Source organism: Heterodontus francisci, chromosome 34 (genome assembly GCF_036365525.1).
Source record: "Heterodontus francisci isolate sHetFra1 chromosome 34, sHetFra1.hap1, whole genome shotgun sequence".
NCBI lineage: Eukaryota > Metazoa > Chordata > Chondrichthyes > Heterodontiformes > Heterodontidae > Heterodontus > Heterodontus francisci.
The window spans coordinates 19529726-19549969 of record NC_090404.1 but is presented as its reverse complement, the minus strand read 5'-3'; the positions used below and the strand labels follow the sequence as shown (position 1 = coordinate 19549969).

Here is a 20244-nt window from a genome sequence, read left to right as displayed (position 1 = left end):
ATTCGGGACGGGATTTACTCCCATTTGGAAACAAACGAACTTATTAGCGAGAGACAGCATGGTTTTGTGAAGGGAAGGTCGTGTCTTACTAATTTGATTGAGTTTTTTGAGGAAGTGACGAAGATGATTGATGAAGGAAGGGCAGTGGATGTTATCTATATGGACTTTAGTAAAGGCTTTGACAAGGTCCCGCATGGCAGACTGATACAAAAGGTGAAGCCACATGGGATCAGAGGTGAGCTGGCAAGATGGATACAGAACTGGCTCGGTCATAGAAGACAGAGGGTATCAGTGGATGGGTGTTTTTCTGAATGGAGGGATGTGACTAGTGGTGTTCCGCAGGGATCAGTGCTGGGACCTTTGCTGTTTGTAGTATATATAAATGGTTTGGAGGAAAATGTAGCTGGTCTGATTAGTAAGTTTGTGGATGACACAAAGGTTGGTGGAGTTGCGGATAATGATGAGGATTGTCAGAGGATACAGCAGGATATAGATCGGTTGGAGACTTGGGCGGAGAAATGGCAGATGGAGTTTAATTCGGACAAATGTGAGGTAATGCATTTTGGAAGGTCTAATGCAGGTGGGAGGTATACAGTAATGGCAGAACCCTTAGGAGTCTTGACAGGCAGAGAAATCTCGGCGTACAGGTCCACAGGTCACTGAAAGTGGCAATGCAGGTGGATAAGGTAGTCAAGAAGGCATACGGCATGCTTGCCTTCATCGGTCGGGGCATAGAGTATAAAAATTGGCAAGTCATGTTGCAGCTGGACAGAACCTTAGTTAGGCCACACTTTGAATATTGCGTGCAATTCTGGTCGCCACACTACCAGAAGGACGTGGAGGCTTTGGAGAGGGTACAGAGGAGGTTTACCAGGATGTTGCCTGGTCTGGAGGGCATTAGCTATGAGGAGAGGTTGGAAAAAATCTGATTGTTTTCACTGGAACGACGGAGGTGGAGGGGCGACATGATCAAGGTTTACAAAGTTATGAGCGGCATGGACAGAGTGGATAGTCAGAAGCTTTTTCCCAGGGTGGAAGAGTCAGTTACTGGGGGACATAAGTTTAAGGTGCGAGGGGCAAAGTTTAGAGGGGATGTGCGAGGCAAGTTTTCTCACACAGAGGGTGGTGAGTGCCTGGAACATGCTGCCAGGGGAGGTGGTGGAAGCAGATATGATAGCGACGTTTAAGAGACATCTTGACAAATATATGAATAGGAAGGGAATAGAGGGATATGGGCCCCGGAAGTGCAGAAGGTGTTAGTTTCGGCAGGCATCAGGATCGGCGCAGGCTTGGAGGGCCGAATGGCCTGTTCCTGTGCTGTACTGTTCTTTGTGAATCCTCCCTTCTGATATCCTGGGTTCCGCCAGGGCCACTCAGCTTCTGACCTCATTACAGCCTTGGTTCAAACATGGACAAACGAGCTGATCTCAAGAGGTGAGTTGAGAGTGACTGCGCTTGACATCAAGGCAGAATTTGACCGAGTATGGCATCAAGGAGCCTTAGCAAAACTAGAGTCAATGGGAATCAGGGGGGAAACTCTCCACTGGTTGGAATCGTACCGAGCACAAAGGAAGATGGTGGTGGGTGTTGGAGGTCAATCATCTGAGCTCCAGGACATCACTGCACCTCAGAGAAGTGTCCTTTGCCCAACTATCTTCAACTGCTTCATCAATGACCTTCCTTCAATCACAAGGTCAGAAGTGGGGATGTTTGCTGATGATTGCACAATGTTCAGCATCATTCACGACTCCTCAGATACTGAAGCAGTCCGTGTAGAAATGCAGCAAGACCTGGACAATATCCAGGCTTGAGCTGATAAGTGGCAAGTAACATTCACGCCACAAAAGTGCCAGGCAATGACCATCTCCAACAAGAGAGAATCTAACCATCTCCCCTTGACATTCAATAGCATTACCATAGCTGAATCCCCCACTGTCAATATCCCAGAGGGTTACCATTGACCAGAAACTGAACTGGAGTAGCCATATGAATACCGTGGCGACAAGAGCAGGTCAGAGGCCAGGAATCCTATGGCGAGTAACTCACCTCCTGACTCCTCAAAGCCTGTCCACCGTCTACAAGGCACAAGTCAGGAGTGTGATGGAATACTCTCCACTTGCCTGGATGGGTGCAGCTCCAACAACATTCAAGAAGCTCGACACCATCCAGGACAAAGCAGCCCGCTTGAAGGGCACCCCATCCACAAACATTCACTCCCTTCACCATCGATACACAGTGGCAGCAATGTATACCATCTACAAGATGCACTGCAGCAACGCACCAAGGCTCCTTAGACAGCACCTTCCAAACCCGCGACCTCTACCATCTCGAAGGACAAGGGCAGAAAATGCATGGGAACATCACCACCTGCAAGTTCCCCTCCAAGCCACACACCATCCTGACTTGGAACTATCTCGCCGTTCCTTCATTGTCGCTGGGTTAAAATCCTGGAACTCCCTTCCTAATAGCACAGTGGGTATACCTACCCCAAATGGACTGCAGCAGTTCAAGAAGGCAGCTCACCACCACCTTCTCATGGGCAATTAGGGATGGGCAATAAATGCTGGCACAGCCAGAGATGCCCACATCCCATCAAATAAATAAAAAAAAGTTAACAAACGTCATCACTGTAAGTACAGGAAAGGCGCAGTGGTTAGCACTGCAGCCTCACAGCTCCAGCGACCCGGGTTCAGTTCTGGGTGCTGCCTGTGCGGAGTTTGCAAGCTCTCCCTGTGACATCGTGGGTTTCCGCCGGATGCTCCGGTTTCCTCCCACAGCCAAAGACCTGCAGGTTGATAGGTAAATTGGCCATTGTAAATTGCCCCTAGTGTAGGTAGGTGGTAGGAGAATGGTGGGGATGTAGTCGGGAATATGGGATTAATGTAGGATTAGTATAAATGGGTGGTTGTTGGTCAGCACAGACTCAGTGGGCCGAAGGGCCTGTTTCAGTGCTGCATCTCTAAATAAAAATAAATAAATTCAGAACAGACAGTTCTAGTTTCTATGGAACATTCTTTCCTCTCTTGTTTCCTCAAAGCTGTAAATTCCCATCCCACTCCCTCCTCCCTTTGCTGAAATCCAAATCTATGCTACCGTTCCCAGCACTTTTCATTTTGGTTGACTTTTCTCCCTCTCCTGACTCTGACTGGGTTCAGTTCAACACTCACTCATTCCCCTCTCTCTCCTCCCCTGAAGGTGTTGACTCTCTCTGTGTGTACGTGCTCTGTCCCCCTCCTCTGACACTCTGACCCTCCCTGTCCATTGTAACATCTCCCAGTTCTGTTGATGGGCTCTCACTGACCACTCTCCATTTCTCCTTCTTTTGCAGATGTTCCCTGATCGTCGACAGTTCATATAATCATACAGCAGAGAAGGAGGCCATTCAGTCCATCATGTCTGTGTTGGCTCTCCGAAAGAACTATCCAATTAGTCCCACTCCCCTACACTTTTCCCATAGCCTTGGAAAATTTCCCCTCTGAAGTTTTTATCCAATTCCCTTTTGAAAGTTATTATTGAATCTGCTTCCTCCACCCTTTCAGACAGTACATTCCAGATCAGAACAACTCACTGTCTAAAAACATTTCTCCTCACCTCCTCCCACTGACTTTATCGGTCAATTATTTTAAATCTCTGTCCTCTGGTTACTGACCTTCCTGCCAGTGGAAACAGTGTCTCCCTCTCTACTCAATGAAAATCTCTCATCATTTTGAACATGTTTATGAAATCTCCCCTTAACCTTCTTTGCTCTCAGGAAAACAGTCCCAGCTTCTCCAGCCTCTCCAGAGAATTGAAACCCCTCATCCCTGGTATCATTCTAGTAAATCTCCTCTGCACCCTCTCCAAGGCCTTGATTCTTTTCTAAGGTCTGGTGCCCAGAACTGGACACAGTACTCCAGGTTTACCATAACACCCTGCCTCTGTGCTTCATGCTTCTATTTAGAAAGCCAATATCTGGTCAGCTTTAAAAACAGCTTGATCAATTTGTCCTGCCACCTTCAATGATTTCTGATTTCTGTTTGAAATATAAAAAATTTTGAGCATCCTGTGTAGAGCGTTGGTGAAGGCTGTATTTTTTAAAAAATTCATTCATGGGATGTGGGCGTCATTTGCCTTTGCGGAGAGGTCAGTGACTAGGGTTAAAGTGACTGGTAGAAAAATCCGAAGAGAGTTGAGGAAAACTTTTTCCACCCAGAGGATGGTAGAGGTCTGGTACTCACTGCCTGAAAGGGTAGTTGAGGCAGAATTCAAAAGGAGTCTGGATATGCACCTCAAGTGCCATAATCTGCGGGGCTGCAGACCAAATGCTGGAAGGTAGAATAGGTGGAACGTTCTTCGGCCGGCACAGACACGATGGGCCAAGTGGCCTCTTTCTGTGCCTTAAACTTTCTATGATTTGTATACAGGCATCCCTAGGTCTCTTTAATCCTCCTCTCTGTTTAAAATTGTACTATATACTATAAATTGCCTCTCCTCATTCACGCTTCCAAAATGCATTACTTTATACTTTTCTGCATTACATTTCATCTGCCATATATCCGCCCATTGCACCAGTCTGTCAATATCTTCCAGAGATCTGGTACCATCCTTCTGTTGACCGCTCCTCTGTCATTTATAGATGCTTCCTGACCAGTCTCTATTTCTCCTCCATTTACAGACGCTCCATGAGAGTTCTGTTCCTCTTGCAGTTTGCCGCTCACACTGCGCTTTCCGGCCGGGGTCAACCTGCGAGCCGCTCCCTCCACACCTCTTACCTGGCAGCTCACAATGCCCGGCTGATTGACGGCATCTCCGGACCAATAGGAAGGGGGCTGGAGGACCGAGCAGACGGGTGGTCCTCCAACCAGAGCTAATGAGAGGCGGGGCCATGCAGCACCTGTATCCCGCTCATTGGCTGAAACCCTGCATCATTTTGAAAGCTGATTTCTCTCAAACTCCAGGAGCAAACTGTCCCTGTTCTGTTGTAGCTTTTAACAGATGAAACCCTGTGGATATGGAGCAAACATTTCAACATTTGTTAGTGAAATGGTTTCATTCAGGACAGACAGCAGGGATTATTTCAGGAAATAACACCGTGTAGTGATTGTTTCTCTTGGAGAACAGTGTGAATTAGTGGAAGGATTCACAGGCTGTTTAACACTCCTTCTAAGACTGGAACCATTTGATTCCAGCTGATCTGTTGGTCAGTCTTTAACTGGGAGAGTTTGATGAGCTCCCACAGCTCACACAATGGGTGTGGAATCACATTCACCAGACATGACTATGAACTCCCTGTAAATCCAACCCTCTGATTTCTGTGTTGTAACCATCTTTCCATCCATTCTGCTGCCTGGTCCTCCACTCCACACAGCCTGATCTTGGTCACCTTGCAGATTGTACAGACTGTTATGGATAGCAAGCTGGTTACAAAACAGAAAACAGAGAGTGGGGGGTTAAGAGTAGCTACTCAGACTGGTGGAAGGTGGGAAGTGGAGTTCCACAGGGATCGGTGCTGGGATCACTGTTATTCACCACTTACATAAACGATTTAGACTCGGGAATCGGAAATACAATTTCAAAATTTGTGCACGATTCCAAATTGGGAGATGGAGTTACTCCTGAGGAAAACTGACAAAATGCACAAAGACATTAAACTTGTAGAATGGGATTGTAATTGGTAAATGAATGTCAATGTTGATAAATGTGCTGTGATGTATTCTGGTAGGAAAAATAAGGACACCATGTACTATTTGGAAAATAAGAGTCTAAATGGGGCAGAAGAGCAAAGGGATCCAAAAAAAAAAGGATCGAGGGTCCAGATACACAGACCAATAAAAGTAGCAACACAGGTTAATAAGGCAATAAAAGAAGCAAATAAAGCACTGGGCTTAATTTCTAGAGGAATAGAATTGAAAAGAAGTGAAGTGATGTTAAACTTATATTGAACTTTGTTTAGATCACACTTGGAGAACTGTGAACAGTTCTGGTCTCCATATTGTAAAAAGGATATGGAGGTACCGGGAAAAGATGCATACAAATTTGAAAGGTTGTTCTTAGAAATGAGAGGATAAACTTATCTCGAGATAAAGGAGATGGTTGATGGGTGATCTGATAGAGGTCTTTAAGGTTATTATAAGGTTATACAGGGTAGACGTAGAGGAAATGTTTCCACTTGTGGGGGATTCCAAAACTAGGGGTGATAACTATCAGAGAGTCATCAATAAGTCGAAAAGGGAATTCAGGAGAGGTAAGAATGTGGAACACACTACCACAGGGAGTAGTTGAGGTGAACAGCAGAGATACATTTAAGGGGAAGGTAGATAAGCACACGAGAGAGAAAGGAATGGAAGGTTATGCTGATCGGGTTTGATGAATTGTGCACCATCTTCTTTTCCAAAGATCTCTCAGCTTCTCTAATGGTTGCTTTTGTCTCCCTCAATTGTGGGAGATATTTGTCCCTATTCTCCTGGAAACAGAATCCATCTTGTTCCAAATGGGGTTGAATGTAAGACAGTTCAGGGAGACAGGAATCATTTATCCCTAGATCTATGCTGACAGGTAAAACCCCAGATAGTTCCTTAGTAAGGATTCCTCTGGTTTCTTGCTATGTATGTGTCAGAATACTGAAACCCAGCTTTCTTAAAGTCCACTTCTGGAGGCCCCACTCCCAAATAACATTCGTGCCACACAAGTGCCAGGCAATGACCATCTCCAACAAGAGAGAATCTAAGCATCGCCCCTTGACATTCAACAGCATGAGCATCACTGAATCCCCCATCATCAACATCCTGGGGATTGCCACAGACCAGAGAGTTAATTTAATCAGCCACATAAACACTGTGGCGACAAGAGCAGGTCAGACACTGGGAATTCTGCGGTGAGTAATTCACCTCCTGACTCCTCAAACCTGCTCCATCATCTACAAGGCACAAGTCAGGAGCGAGATGGAATACTCTCCACTTGCCTGGATGAGTACAGCTCCAACAACACTCAAGAAGCTCGACACTATCCAAGAGAAACCAGACTGCTTCATCGATACCCCACCTACCACCTTAAACATTCACTCCCTCTACACTGGGGCACAAATGCAACAACTCACCAAACCTCCTCCCACAGCACCTTCTGAACCTGGGACCTCTACCTAGAAGGACAAGAGTGTCAGATGCATGGGAACACCATCACCTGCAAGTCTCCCTCCAAGCCACACACCATTCAGACCTGGAACTATAATCGCCGTTCCTTCAATGTCACAGGGTCAAAATCTTGGAACTCCCTTCCTAAAAGCACTGTCGGTATAACTCCACCTGATGGACTGCAGTAGTTCAAGAAGGTAGTTCATCAACACTGGCTCAAGGGCAATAAGGGATAGGCTGGCGATACTCCCATTCAAGGAAATAATCTCACTGAATCTACAACCTACAGCAGGGTCAGTGGTGGAGTTTCACAGCAGGAGTGATTCCAGAGTAAATGTCAGGATCACAGCCCCGGGCATGTTCCGGAACATGCATCCTGCCATCTAACACCAACATATCAATCGGGAATTCCTGGAAACACACTGCAGACCCTTCTTTATCTGGAGATTAAATAACTGTTGTATAATTGTATCAGCAGCTACCATGCAGAAGTTAACCAGTTTGTTTTCAACGGGACTATTTTAAATGAGTTAATGCCTGTTGACTCAGGACTGTCACACAAACACATTAAGTCTTTGTGGAACAATTACCACAGTCATTTTCAGACTGGAAACTTAAACCTGTGTAACTGTCAGGATCGCACCCCCGTGGATATTCCGGGTTGTGTATTTTTAGTTATCCTGGTGTTTAACACTCACACATAAATAAAACAGGGAATTCCTGGAAACACGCTGCAGGTCCTCCTTTATCAGGAGATCAAATGTCTGTTGTATAATAGTACCAGCAGTTAACAGGCTCCTGTGAACTCCTCCATCTGCTATTTTAATACAGACTTTAACCAATTTATTTTAAACAGGCAAATTTTAAATGAGTTAACACCTGCCTGAAAATGGTCGACTCAGAACTGTCACACAAATATATTAAAGTTTTGTAGAATAATTACCAGTCATTTTCAGACTGGAAATTTAAACCTGCCCTTTCACTTTCAGTCAGGAACAGATCACAGTTTTACACCAATCTCTGATTTGACAGCACGTTTCCAGCATTCACCGTTGTTCTTCCTGACTCTAAATACTGTTGTAAAGGAGCCTTCTGTTCCGTGCGCAGGAGCTCTGAACCATGGAAGAGAGCGGCTGGGACACATTTCTTACAGGCCTCAGGATTAACCCACACGGGGACTTTGCTGTCAGTGATGAGAGACGAGAAAGACCAAAGTGCCGTTTGTCCCTCTCAGTGTGATCCTGACGGACTGTGTTCAGGCTGAAGTTCTGTTCCTGCCGTACGATCCTCCCCCCAGATTGTCCTTTCTGAGCTCCAGCCAGGTGATGCTAAACACTCGGGTGGGAAAGACAAAAATCTACAACAGTGTGTTTAAAACAAAGCTGATTTATTTGACATTTATCCAGAATATTAAACTCCAGCCCAGTTACAAGATTAATATCAGCAGAAACAAACCCCAAATGTCAAATTAGAAACATAGAAAATTTACAGCAGAGAAGGAGGCCATTCAGCCCACTGTGTCTGTGCCGGTTGAAAAAGACGTATCCAGTTTAATCCCACCTTCAAGTTATGATCTGAGAGAGATCGTTAACGTGAAAAATGAGATATGAACGCCCAGACCGATTTAACAAACAAGATTTCTACAAAATATTTTACTTATTCAACACTTGAATATCTCACACCACACTGATATGTTACACAGTCCTTTTTGATGACAAAATCCTTTGCAGTTAAAAGTCCTAAATTCCTCCCAGTTCAATGGGCTGGATCTCCCAGACTTTTCAAATAAACAATATTTTCCTTCTTACTTCTCCAAGCACTTCTGACCTGGCCATCCCTGGATAATGTGGTTTCTGGTGATCCTGTGGGCCCTCTACTCCTCCGCAAACTTCGACTCTCACATAAACAAAGTTCACGTTTCCACAGCCTTTCACTGTATATCTTCAGAGAGCAGGCGCTTTCTCTCTCTGTCTCTCTCTCCAGCTGTCCCTGCTGAATACCTTCTCTTACAGCTTCCCTTGAGGCCTCACCCCGATAGGTTCTCTTCTTACATCCTGCCTGAGGCCACAACTTTCATTCCTTGCAGCCTGTTATTCTCCAGAAAGTCAGTTAAATTTATCTGGTCCTGGAATTCAATAGTTTATTGTTCTTCTCCAAAATGCAAATACCAGAAGTCTAGTTTCACAAAGCTACTCGGCCTTTCCATTGCCCCCAGGTGTTACCACCTGCCGGTTCATTTACATGTTCTCAATGACTGACTCCTTGTTTTACAATCCAAAAGTCTGGGAGGGTGAAACCCATTGTTCTTCAGGTGTTAGTGCTGTAGTCTCTGTTCTTCCGAAAATAGTCTTTGATCTGTTCCCTCTGTTGTCCTGGTAACCTTTTACAGAGTGGAGGGGAGGTCAGCTGACCTCCTGGATTCCATTGTGAACTTTTAAAAAATCACAATCTATAAGATATAATCATGTTACAAGGTCCAGTGATCCTAACACCAGTTCACATCAACAGAAATGAACCCTGACTGTGACTCAGTTGGTATCATTGTTGCCTCTGAGTCAGAAGGTTGTGGGTTCAATTCCCACTCCAGAGAGTTTGCTGTGTGCAATTAGCTGCCGTGTTTCCTACATTACAACAGTGAGAACACTTCAATCCTACTTCAATGGCTGTAAAGCACTTTAACATGTCCTGTGGTAGTGGAAGGTGCTGTATACGTGCAGATCTTTCTTTAACCATCAGAATGAACATGGTTCAGTCCTGGATGTGGTTAACAGCAGCAATAACAGCAGAATCAAAGAACAAAGAAAATTACAGCAAAGGAACAGGCCCTTCGGCCCTCCAAGCCTGCGCCGATCCAGATCCTCTACCTAAACATGTCGCCTATTTTCTAAAGAACAAAGAAAATTACAGCACAGGAACTCCAATCCCTGCAGTCACTTGTGAACTCGCTGATGTCTCAGCAGGTTGGACAAACAAACGAATCTGTTTCCACACACGGAGCAAGTGAATGGCCTCTCCCCAGTGTGAACTCGCTGGTGTGTTAGGAGGTTGGATGACTGAGCGAATTCCTTCCCACACTCTGTGCAAGGGAACGGTCTCTCCCCAGTGTGAACTCGCTGGTGTGTCAGAAGGTTGGCTGCCTGAGTGAATCCCTTCCCACACACGGAGCAGGTGAACGGCCTTTCCCCAGTGTGAACTCGCTGGTGTACAGTGAGTTCAGATGATCGCCTGAACCCACTCCCACAGTGGGAGCATTTGAAAGGTTTCTCATCAGTGTGAACTCGCTGGTGTGCCAACAGAGCAGATGAAGAAGTGAATCCCTTCCCACACTCAGTGCAGGTGAATGGCCTCTCCCCAGTGTGAACTCGCTGGTGTGTCAGCAGGGTGGATGAACATGAGAATCCCTTCCCACAATCTGAGCAGGTGAACGGCCTCTCCCCAGTGTGAACTCGCTGGTGTGTCAGCAGGTGGGATGAACATGAGAATCCCTTCCCACACTCAGTGCAAGTGAACGGCCTCTCCCCAGTGTGAGTATGTTGATGTATCACCATTTCACGTCTGCTTTTAAAGGTCTTTTCACATTCAGAACATTTAAAAGGTCTTTTATCACTGTGAATGTTCTTGTGTGTCAGCAGGTTGGATAATCGAGTGAATCTCTTCCCACATACGGAGCAGGTGAACGGCCTCTCCCCAGTGTGAACTCGCTGGTGTGTCAGCAGGTTTGATGACTGAGTGAATCCCTTCCCACACTCAAAGCAGGTGAACGGCCTCTCCCCAGTGTGAATTCGCTGGTGTATCAGCAGGGTGGATGACTGAGTGAATCCCTTCCCACACACGGAGCAGGTGAATGGTCGCTCCCTAGCGTGAACTTGCTGGTGTCTCAGCAGGGTGGATGACTGAGTGAATCCCTTCCCACAGTCAGAGCAGGTGAACGGCCTCTCCCCGGTGTGAGTACGCTGGTGTGTCAGCATTTCACGTTTGCTTTAAAAGGTCTTCCCGCATTCAGAACATTTAAAAGGTCTCTTCCCACTGTGTCAACAGGGCAGATGAACAAGTGAATGAAGCTGGTGTACGGCCTCTCCCCAGTGTGAATACGCTGGTATACAGTGAGGCCAGATGATTGCTTGAACCCAGTCCCTCAGTCGGAGCAGTGGAAAGGTTTTTCGTCAGTGTGAACACATTGACAGCGTGTCAGTTCCCCAAAACTTTCATAGCATTTCCCACTGTCTGAGCAGTTAAAAAGTCTCTTGTCAGTGTGAACTTGATGGTGTGTCAGTCGGTTTGATATCTGAGAAAATTCCTTCCTAGACTGGGGGCAGGTAAATGGCCTCTCCCCGGTGTGAGGGTGTCGATGGGTTTCCAGCTGGGATGAGTATTTGAATCCCTTCCCACAGTTTCTCTGTGGTGCGGGTGTCCTTGTGTCTCTCCAGGTTGGATGATCAGTTGAAGCCTCGTCCACACACAGAACACATGTACGGTTTCTCTCTGCTGTGAATGGTGCGATGTTTTTTCAGGCTGTGTAACTGGTTAAAGCTCTTTCCACCGTCAGTCCACTGGAACACTCTCACTCGGGTGTGTGTGTCTTTTCCAGTCACACTGATGTTTGTAATCTTTCACCACAGTCAGAACAGACAAACATTTCTCCTTCTCAAAGACTGATGATAGTCAGGTCCTGATGCGAGGTTTTGTTTGAGTTTCCCGTCTGTAAATCCTCCCCTTCTAATGCCCTGTAAAAGAAGTTAATAAAAGCCATCACTGTCAGTACAGGATAGAAATTCACAACAGACAGTTCTAGTTTCTATGGAACATTCTTTTCTCTCTTCCATACAAACTAAAAGAAGCCAAAATCAACAACTAAGTCCCAACAAAAACAAAACACTGCAAATGCTGGAAATCGGAAATAAAAACAAAGTGCTGGAAATACTCAGCAGGTCTGGCGGCATCTGTGGAGAGAGAATCAGAGTTAATGGTTCAGGTCAGTGATCTTTCATCAGTACTGGCAAAGGGTAGAAATGTATTAGGTTTTGAGCAGGTGAAGTGGGGAAGGGGGGAGAGAAGAACAAAAGGGAAGGTCTGTGATAGGGCAGAGGGTGGGAGAGATTAAATGACAAAGATGTCATGGAAGAAAAGGCAAAGGGAGCGTTTATAGTTGTAGTAAAAGACAAAGCATTTACCCAGAGAGAGTGTTAATGGCAGAATAATGAACAGCTCTGTCCAAAAGCAAAAACATGAAAAACAAGTTTAAGACTGACACATGGTGGAAAAAACAGTCAAATAGAATTCATGGTCTGAAATGGTTGAACTCAATGTTGAGTCCTGGGAGATATCAGACTCACAGGAGTACAGCCCACAGTAGCATTTTTTAAAATTAGCTGTTCCTTAAGAATAAATAAATAAATAGGTCTTTGTGGGTTACGCTCCTAATGGGTGAGGTATTCTAATGTGAAAATAATCAAATGCTACATGAAGTCTCCAAGTGGATTTGATGAAATACTCTGTTCTTGATAAGCATTCAAAACATTTCGGTTGTGGCAGGCATCAAACAGTTCTTTCAACGATGAGCACAGCAATAGGTCAACTTGAATGTTAAACCCGACTGTCTCTCAGTTGAAACTTTACTTCGAATTCCAGCAAACAATCAGTCAAGAGAGATTTAACCTTGAAGCAAATACTTCCTGGCTTGGAAATAAAGAAAAGGAGTTTTGCTACCTTCAGCAATACAAATGGCCCCTTCAAAAAAAAAAGATTTTTGTTTTGCCTTATGCAATTAGCTTGGCCTGTAGCTCCGTGTAGAATTTCTGCTGAGACAGAATAGACAGCTCTTTTCTTCGACACGCTTTATGGTGAGTCTCTCAAAACAAACTGGCTCAGACAGTTTTTTTCCAGTTTTACACACAGTCAAATAAAAACATTATACCACGTGACCTCTCTCACTCCTACTGTGGCCTAGGGACAGTTGCAGCTGGCAGCCTCTGCTCAGTCTAAAAGGCACACTGTCTTCAAACAGTGTCTTAAAGGCACACACACTGTTTTTTAATCACAGGAGAAAATAAATACGGTTCACGGATGATTGAGCTTAGGTGACTTTCAAGCTTCATCAATGCCGGCGTCGTTGCTTCCCATTAAGTTTTTGGTTGTTAGTTAGTTAGAGATACAGCACTGAAACAGGCCCTTCGGCCCACCGAGTCTGTGCCGACCATCAACCACCCATTTATACCAATCCTACACTAATTCCATATTCCTACCACATCCCCACCTGTCCCTATATTCCCCTACCACCCACCTATACTAGGGGCAATTTATAATGGCCAATTTACCTATCAACCTGCAAGTCTTTTGGCATGTGGGAGGAAACCGGAGCACCCGGAGGAAACCCACGCAGACACAGGGAGAACTTGCAAACTCCACACAGGCAGTACCCAGAATTGAACCCGGGTCGCCGGAGCTGTGAGGCTGCGGTGCTAACCACTGCGCTGCCCTGTGCCGGTTGGTAGAAAGTGTCCTGGCGACAGCGTGAAGTGCTGGGATTTGGCATCATTGCTTATACAAGGGATGTTGATGTGTGGCGGGCTGTCATGTTTGGATCTATGGAACTTTCGGGGGCGCACCTTCACTCTGCTGCTGATCAGAGAGTGGTCGGTGTCGCAATCTGCTCTCTGGTAGGTGTGGGTGTGAAGAACACTGGGTAGATTGTGTCTCCTTGCGATGACTAGGTCTAGTTAGTGCCAATGCCTGTAACTTGTTTTCCTTGACTATAAGCATCAAGAAAACCATGGTCATGGGACAAGGTGTTGCATCTCCACCCCTGATCACACGAAATAACACCCCACAGGAAGTGGTTAGCAGATTCTGCTATCTAGGGTCCAGGTAACAGACACTCTGTCCCTTGATGCAGAGCTCGATACACACATAGGGAAAGCAGCTTTGGCCAAATTGCAAAACGTGCATGGGATAACACCAAGCTGATCCTTAGGACCAAGCTGATGGTTTACAAAGCCTGTGTCCACAGCAACTTGCTGTCTGGCTGTGAAACATGAGCGGCTGTTTGAGGGTAAATCAACATCTGACATGTGGCAGTCTTTCAAACGTCAGCTGATTAGAATCCAGGACCAGCATGTTCCTGTGAGGAAGAAAGACAAGTTTGGCAAGTTTCGGGGAGCTTGGATAGCACGGGATATTGTGAGCCTAGTCAAAAAGAAAAAGGAAGCATTCGTAAGGGCTGGAAGGCTAGGAACAGATGAAGCACTTGAGGAATATAAAGACAGTAGGAAGGAACTTAAGCAAGGAGTCAGGAGGGCTAAAAGGGGTCATGAAAAGTCATTGGCAAACAGGATTAAGGAAAATCCCAAGGCATTTTATACATATATAAAGAGCAAGAGGGTAACTAGGGAAAGGGTTGGCCCACTCAAGGACAGAGATGGGAATCTATGTGTGGAGCCAGAGGAAATGGGCGAGGTGCTAAATGAGTACTTTGCATCAGTATTCACCAAAGAGAAGGACTTGGTGGATGATGAGCCTAGGGAAGGGAGTGCAGATAGTCTCAGTCATCTCATTATCAAAAAGGAGGTGGTGTTGGGTGTCTTGCAAAGCATTAAGATAGATAAGTCCCCAGGGCCTGATGGGATCTACCCTAGAATACTGAGGGAGGCAAGGGAAGACATTGCTGGGGCCTTGACAGAAATCTTTGCATCCTCATTGGCTGCAGGTGAGGTCCCAGAGGACTGGAAAATAGCCAATGTTGTGCCTTTGTTTAAGAAGGGTGGCAAGGATAATCCAGGAAATTATAGGCCGGTGAGCCTTACGTCAGTGGTAGGGAAACTATTAGAGAGGATTCTTCGGGACAGGATTTACTCCCATTTGGAAACAAACGAACTTATTAGCGAGAGGCAGCATGGCTTTGTGAAGGGGAGGTCGTGTCTTACTAATTTGATTGAGTTTTTTGAGGAAGTGACGAAGATGATTGATGAAGGAAGGGCAGTGGATGTTATCTATATGGACTTCAGTAAAGCCTTTCACAAGGTCCCTCATGGCAGACTGGTACAAAAGGTGAAGTCACATGGGATCAGACGTGAGCTGGCAAGATGGATACAGAACTGGCTCGGTCATAGAAGACAGAGGGTATCAGTGGATGGGTGTTTTTCTGAATGGAGGAATGTGACTAGTGGTGTTCGGCAGGGATCAGTGCTGGGACCTTTGCTGTTTGTAGTATATATAAATGATTTGGAAGAAAATGTAGCTGGTCTGATTAGTAAGTTGGCAGACGACACAAAGGTTGGTGGAGTTGCGGATAATGATGAGGATTGTCAGAGGATACAGCCGGATATAGATCGGTTGGAGACTTGGGCGGAGAAATGGCAGATGGAGTTTAATCCAGACAAATGTGAGGTAATGCATTTTGGAAGGTCTAATGCAGGTGGGAGGTATACAGTAAATGGCAGAACCCTTAGGTGTATGGACAGGCAGAGAGATCTGGGCGTACAGGTCCACAGGTCACTGAAAGTGGCAACGCAGGTGGATAAGTTAGTCAAGAAGGCATACGGCATGCTTGCCTTCATCGGTCGGGGCATAGAGTATAAAAATTGGCAAGTCATGTTGCAGCTGGACAGAACCTTAGTTAGGCCACACTTTGAATATTGCGTGCAATTCTAGTCGCCACACTACCAGAAGGACGTGGAGGCTTTGGAGAGGGTACAGAAGAGGTTTACCAGGATGTTGCCTGGTCTGGAGGGCATTAGCTATGAGGAGAGGTTGGAAAAACTCGGATTGTTTTCACTGGAACGACAGAGGTGGAGGGGCGACATGATAGAGGTTTACAAAGTTATGAGCGGCATGGACAGAGTGGATAATCAGAAGCTTTTTCCCAGGGTGGAAGAGTCAGTTACGGGGGGACATAGGTTTAAGGTGCGAGGGGCAAAGTTTAGAGGGGATGTGCGAGGCAAGTTCTTTACACAGAGGGTGGAACGTGCTGCCAGGGGAGGTGGTGGAAGCAGATACGAAAGCGACATTTAAGAGACATCTTGACAAATATATGAATAGGAAGGGAATAGAGGGATATGGGCCCCAGAAGTGCAGAAGGTGTTAGTTTAGGCAGGCATCAAGATCGGCGCAGGCTTGGAGGGCCGAATGGCCTGTTCCTGTGCTGTACTGTTCTTTGTTCTTTGACTTATAGCTACCAGGAAAAGAAGCTCAACAATTTCCATCTTCGCTGTCTGCGGCACATTATCGTTATATCCTGACAGGACAAAAGTCACAAATGCAGCAGTCCTCTCACAAACAGAACTCCCAAGTGTGTTGGCACGAACTGAACAGAGATGGCTTCAGTGGATCGGACAGGTCCGCAGGATGGAAGAGGGTTGCATACCCAAGGACCTTCTGTATGGTGAGGTAGGCAGGGCCAGATGACCAGTGGGATGCACAAAGCTCTGCTTCAAGGATGTCTGTAAGCTTGACACAAAGGCCCTAAATGTCGACTATCGCACCTGGGAGTCACTAGCTGGCGAAAAGGGGAAATGGTGACACACCCTGTGGACTAGTGTGCACGACCACGATGACCAGTTATTACAGCAGCTCGGCAACAGGCGCCAACGTCAAAAACAACAACTCACAGCGTCACTTGGAAGCTTAGTGTCCACCGGAATGGATTGTTTGCTGTGTGTCCATCATCTTTCACAGATGGAAGGAATCCAACCAACAAATGCAGAGTCCGAAAGGCTGTGAAGTGCCTAAAGCAAAGGGAACCTTCCCAACTAAACCAGAATGTTATCAGTGTCTGTGAGACACTCCGTGCCCTGAGCTGCCCATTAGGCGCAGAAGATATCAAGCGTGCTCCCTCTTCAGGGCCCCCGGACACGGACAAAACCACGGAAGAGAGGCCGACAGCCAGAGTGACATCCCCACCCCCAACATGGTCCCCACACATCCTGGACTTAACCAGGCCCAAAAGCAGGTCCAGGAGAAGATCCTCCAACTTACCCACCTCCCTCCACACTGAGCAGCCAAAGATTAGGAGCCTGGGGCTAAAGCGTAACTAAAAGTTGAGGAGCAGCCCCTTCAGGTAACTATACAGGGGCTGTAACCTCTCACACTGGATATACACATGGCCCATGGACTCCTCTCGGCTGCAAACATCACATGCAGCCTGGGAGAGGGTGAAGCTACGTAAAGCCCTGTTGTCCAGGATGCTCCACCTCCCGGGCACTAGGACCCAGATAGGAACAGAAACCCCACTCCCCCGGGCCTGTCATCACGGTGTAAACACGGGTCTGTGGGATCCTATTCGGGTGCCTCAGGCCGACCCCAGGTGTTTATGAAGCTTCCCAGCCCAGCCACGGCTCCAATTCCTCCCCTGTGCCCACAATCTCCTCCCGCCTCCCAAGCCGCCTGTTCCGCCTCAGTCTGTCTCCACCACCCACACTGCACATCCTCAGAGCACAGGCCAATCCTGCGCCAGCGCACGAGGCTCCTGCAGTCATTGATGGGGACTTTCTGACCTGTATGGAGTCCTGGATAAACACTGTGCCATTGAGTGCTCAGACTGTTGAATTGAGGCTTATTTTCGTGTCATCCCATGGAGATTGGGGCCAGGAAAGCAACAAACTAAATTATTAAATAAATTATACAGACACCCCAGTGCCCGGGCCATCAACTATGGTGTGAAGTACAATGGGACTTCTGTTCTTTACCCATATTTGGACTCAGGAATTAGAGGGACAGTTTCACAATTTGCAGATGACACTAAATTGGGTGGTAGAACTAATAATGTGGAGACTGCACTGAAATCCAGGAAGACACAAACAGGCTGGCAGACTGGACAGATAAATGGGAAATAAAATTCAACATAGTGAAATGTGAGCTGGTTCATTTCGGGAGGAGGAATAAGGAGGCCAGTTATTGGTTAGAAATGTAAGAAATTAAATGGAGCAGAGGAGCAAAGAGATCTGGGAACAGAGTCACATAAATCACTAAAAGGAGCAACACAAGTCGATAAGAGAGCAAAGAAAGAGCTGATGTTCTTTTCTAGAGGAATACAATGTAACAGCAGGGAGGGAATGTTAAATTTATAGAGAACTTCACTTAGAAGGACTGTGAGCAGTTCTGGTCTCCATATTAAAAAAGGATTTTGAAACACTGAAGAAAGTGCAGAATAGATTTACAAAGATATCACCAGAGAGGATGTTACAATCCAGCAAGATTGTGCAGGCTGGGGCTCCTTTCTATGGAAAAGAGAAGACTAGGAGGAGATCTGATAGAGGTCTTTAAAATTATCAGTGAGTCAGAACAAGGGGGCAGCAATATAAGACAGACATTAACAGGTCAAATAGAGAACTTAGGAGGAATTTCTCTACTCAGAGAGTGGTGAGAATGTGGAACTCACTGCCATGTGGAGTGGTCGAAGCAGATAGCAATGATGTGTTTAAGGAGAGGCTCAACATATTTATGAGAGAGAAGGGAATAGAGGGATATGAGGGCAGAGTGGGACGAGGTAATTAGATTGAGAGGAGGCTCATGTGGATTATTAATACCAGCACAAACTAGTGGGGCGGGGCGGCCTGTTTGTGGGCTTTAATTCTGTGTATGTACAACTGGAGTGGATTAATGCCCGGGTTTACAGGGTCCAGGACTGGATTAATGTTGAGGTTTACAGGGCCCAGGGTTGGATTAAAGCTCTTGTTTAGAGGGCCCAGGGTTGGATTAATGCTCTTGTTTACAGGGATACTGATAATAAACCTTACTGATACTAATAAACCTTACCACTTAAAATAAAATGGAAGACTCACCAGCTATTCACTCCGCTTCTGTTGGTGTCACTTAAATCTCGGGAAGCTCCCCCTTATTCTGAAGAAAACTGGAATGTTTAATTTCCAGATCCTTGGACTAACTTCCTGAGTTTGGAGAAAGGGAAACAAAGCTACAATACTTACCAGCCAATCAACTCACAGGCTTCCTGACTCGGTGGAAACGGGAGAAGAAACCGGGAAGCGGCGGCTAGGATGATCACTTTAATGATTCCTCCTCCTTCCCCCCAGGTCCCTCGTCCGCCGGGCCCAATGGCTCCGATTCGGGGTCTGAAAGCCGCTGAGACTCGGTGTTGCTGAGGCTGTGCTCGTCCTCGCTCAACTTCCTGGAGCCGCTCCGCGCAGACTGGGGGGGTGGGGGCTTCTCGCGCCTGCGCATTGCGGCCCTTTGATGGAGATGGGCTGTATTCCCTGGCGCTGAGCATTCTGGGTATGCCAGTTTGCCATTTATTTATAATTGCAGGGAGCTGCAGTTCAAATTTCATACTCATAGAAAAATACAATGGTATAAAACAGTGAACATTATCCACTCCCACTTCCCACCAGTGACACACAAAATTAATTATAACAATTGCACCAAACATTGTTCGAGTCCTGGATTTCTTTTAGACATGAGAAGACTGATGTTCTGTTACCTACTATTCCATTTTTGGGCCTTTTCTCCTTTGTTAATAGAAGACTTGTATTTGTGTAGTGCCTTTTACGACTTTAGGATTTCTCATAGTGTTTTACAGCTCATGAAGTTATTTTGATGCATAGGGTGGCGCAGTGGTTAGCACCGCAGCCTCACAGCTCCAGGAACCCGGGTTCGATTCCGGGTACTGCCTGTGTGGAGTTTGCAAGTTCTCCCTGTGTCTGCGTGGGTTTTCTCCGGGTGCTCCGGTTTCCTCCCACAAGCCAAAAGACTTGCAGGTTGATAGGTAAATTGGCCATTATAAATTGTCACTAGTATAGGTAGGTGGTAGGGAAATATAGGGACAGGTGGGGATGTTTGGTAGGAATATGGGATTAGTGTAGGATTAGTATAAATGGGTGGTTGATGTTCGGCACAGACTCGGTGGGCCGAAGGGCCTGTTTCAGTGCTGTATCTCTAATCTAATCTAAACATACTCAGTGCTGTTGGCAGCTGTGCGTTCAGTGGGTAGCACTCTCACCTCTGAGTCAGAAGATTGTGATTCAGATTTTCTCCAGAACTTGAGCATAGGCATCAAGGCTGACACTCTTGTGCAGTACTGAGGGAGTGCTGTATGGTCGGTGGTGATGTCTTTCAGATGAAACGTTAAACTGACATCCAGTCTTCCCCCTCAGGTAGATGTAAAAGATGCACTATTTCAAAGAAGAGC

The 20244-nt window shown here is 46.3% G+C and overlaps 1 protein-coding gene across 3 annotated transcripts in view; it reads right to left on the bottom strand.

The window, feature by feature from the left end:
- Positions 1 to 8479: 8479 nt before the first annotated feature.
- The window catches only part of LOC137349147 (zinc finger protein ZFP2-like), a 28263-nt gene continuing 16498 nt past the window's right edge, over positions 8480 to 20244 (bottom strand). Inside the window, exons 1-2 of one of the 3 annotated variants that reach the window (XM_068014546.1) lie at positions 19028 to 19235; positions 8480 to 11833 (exon numbers count right to left, since the gene is read on the bottom strand). In XM_068014546.1, coding sequence (XP_067870647.1) covers positions 10040 to 11077 — 1038 coding nt within the window. In that variant the 5' untranslated portion in view covers positions 11078 to 11833; positions 19028 to 19235 and the 3' untranslated portion in view covers positions 8480 to 10039. The other 2 variants (XM_068014547.1, XM_068014548.1) reach the window with 2 other exon arrangements.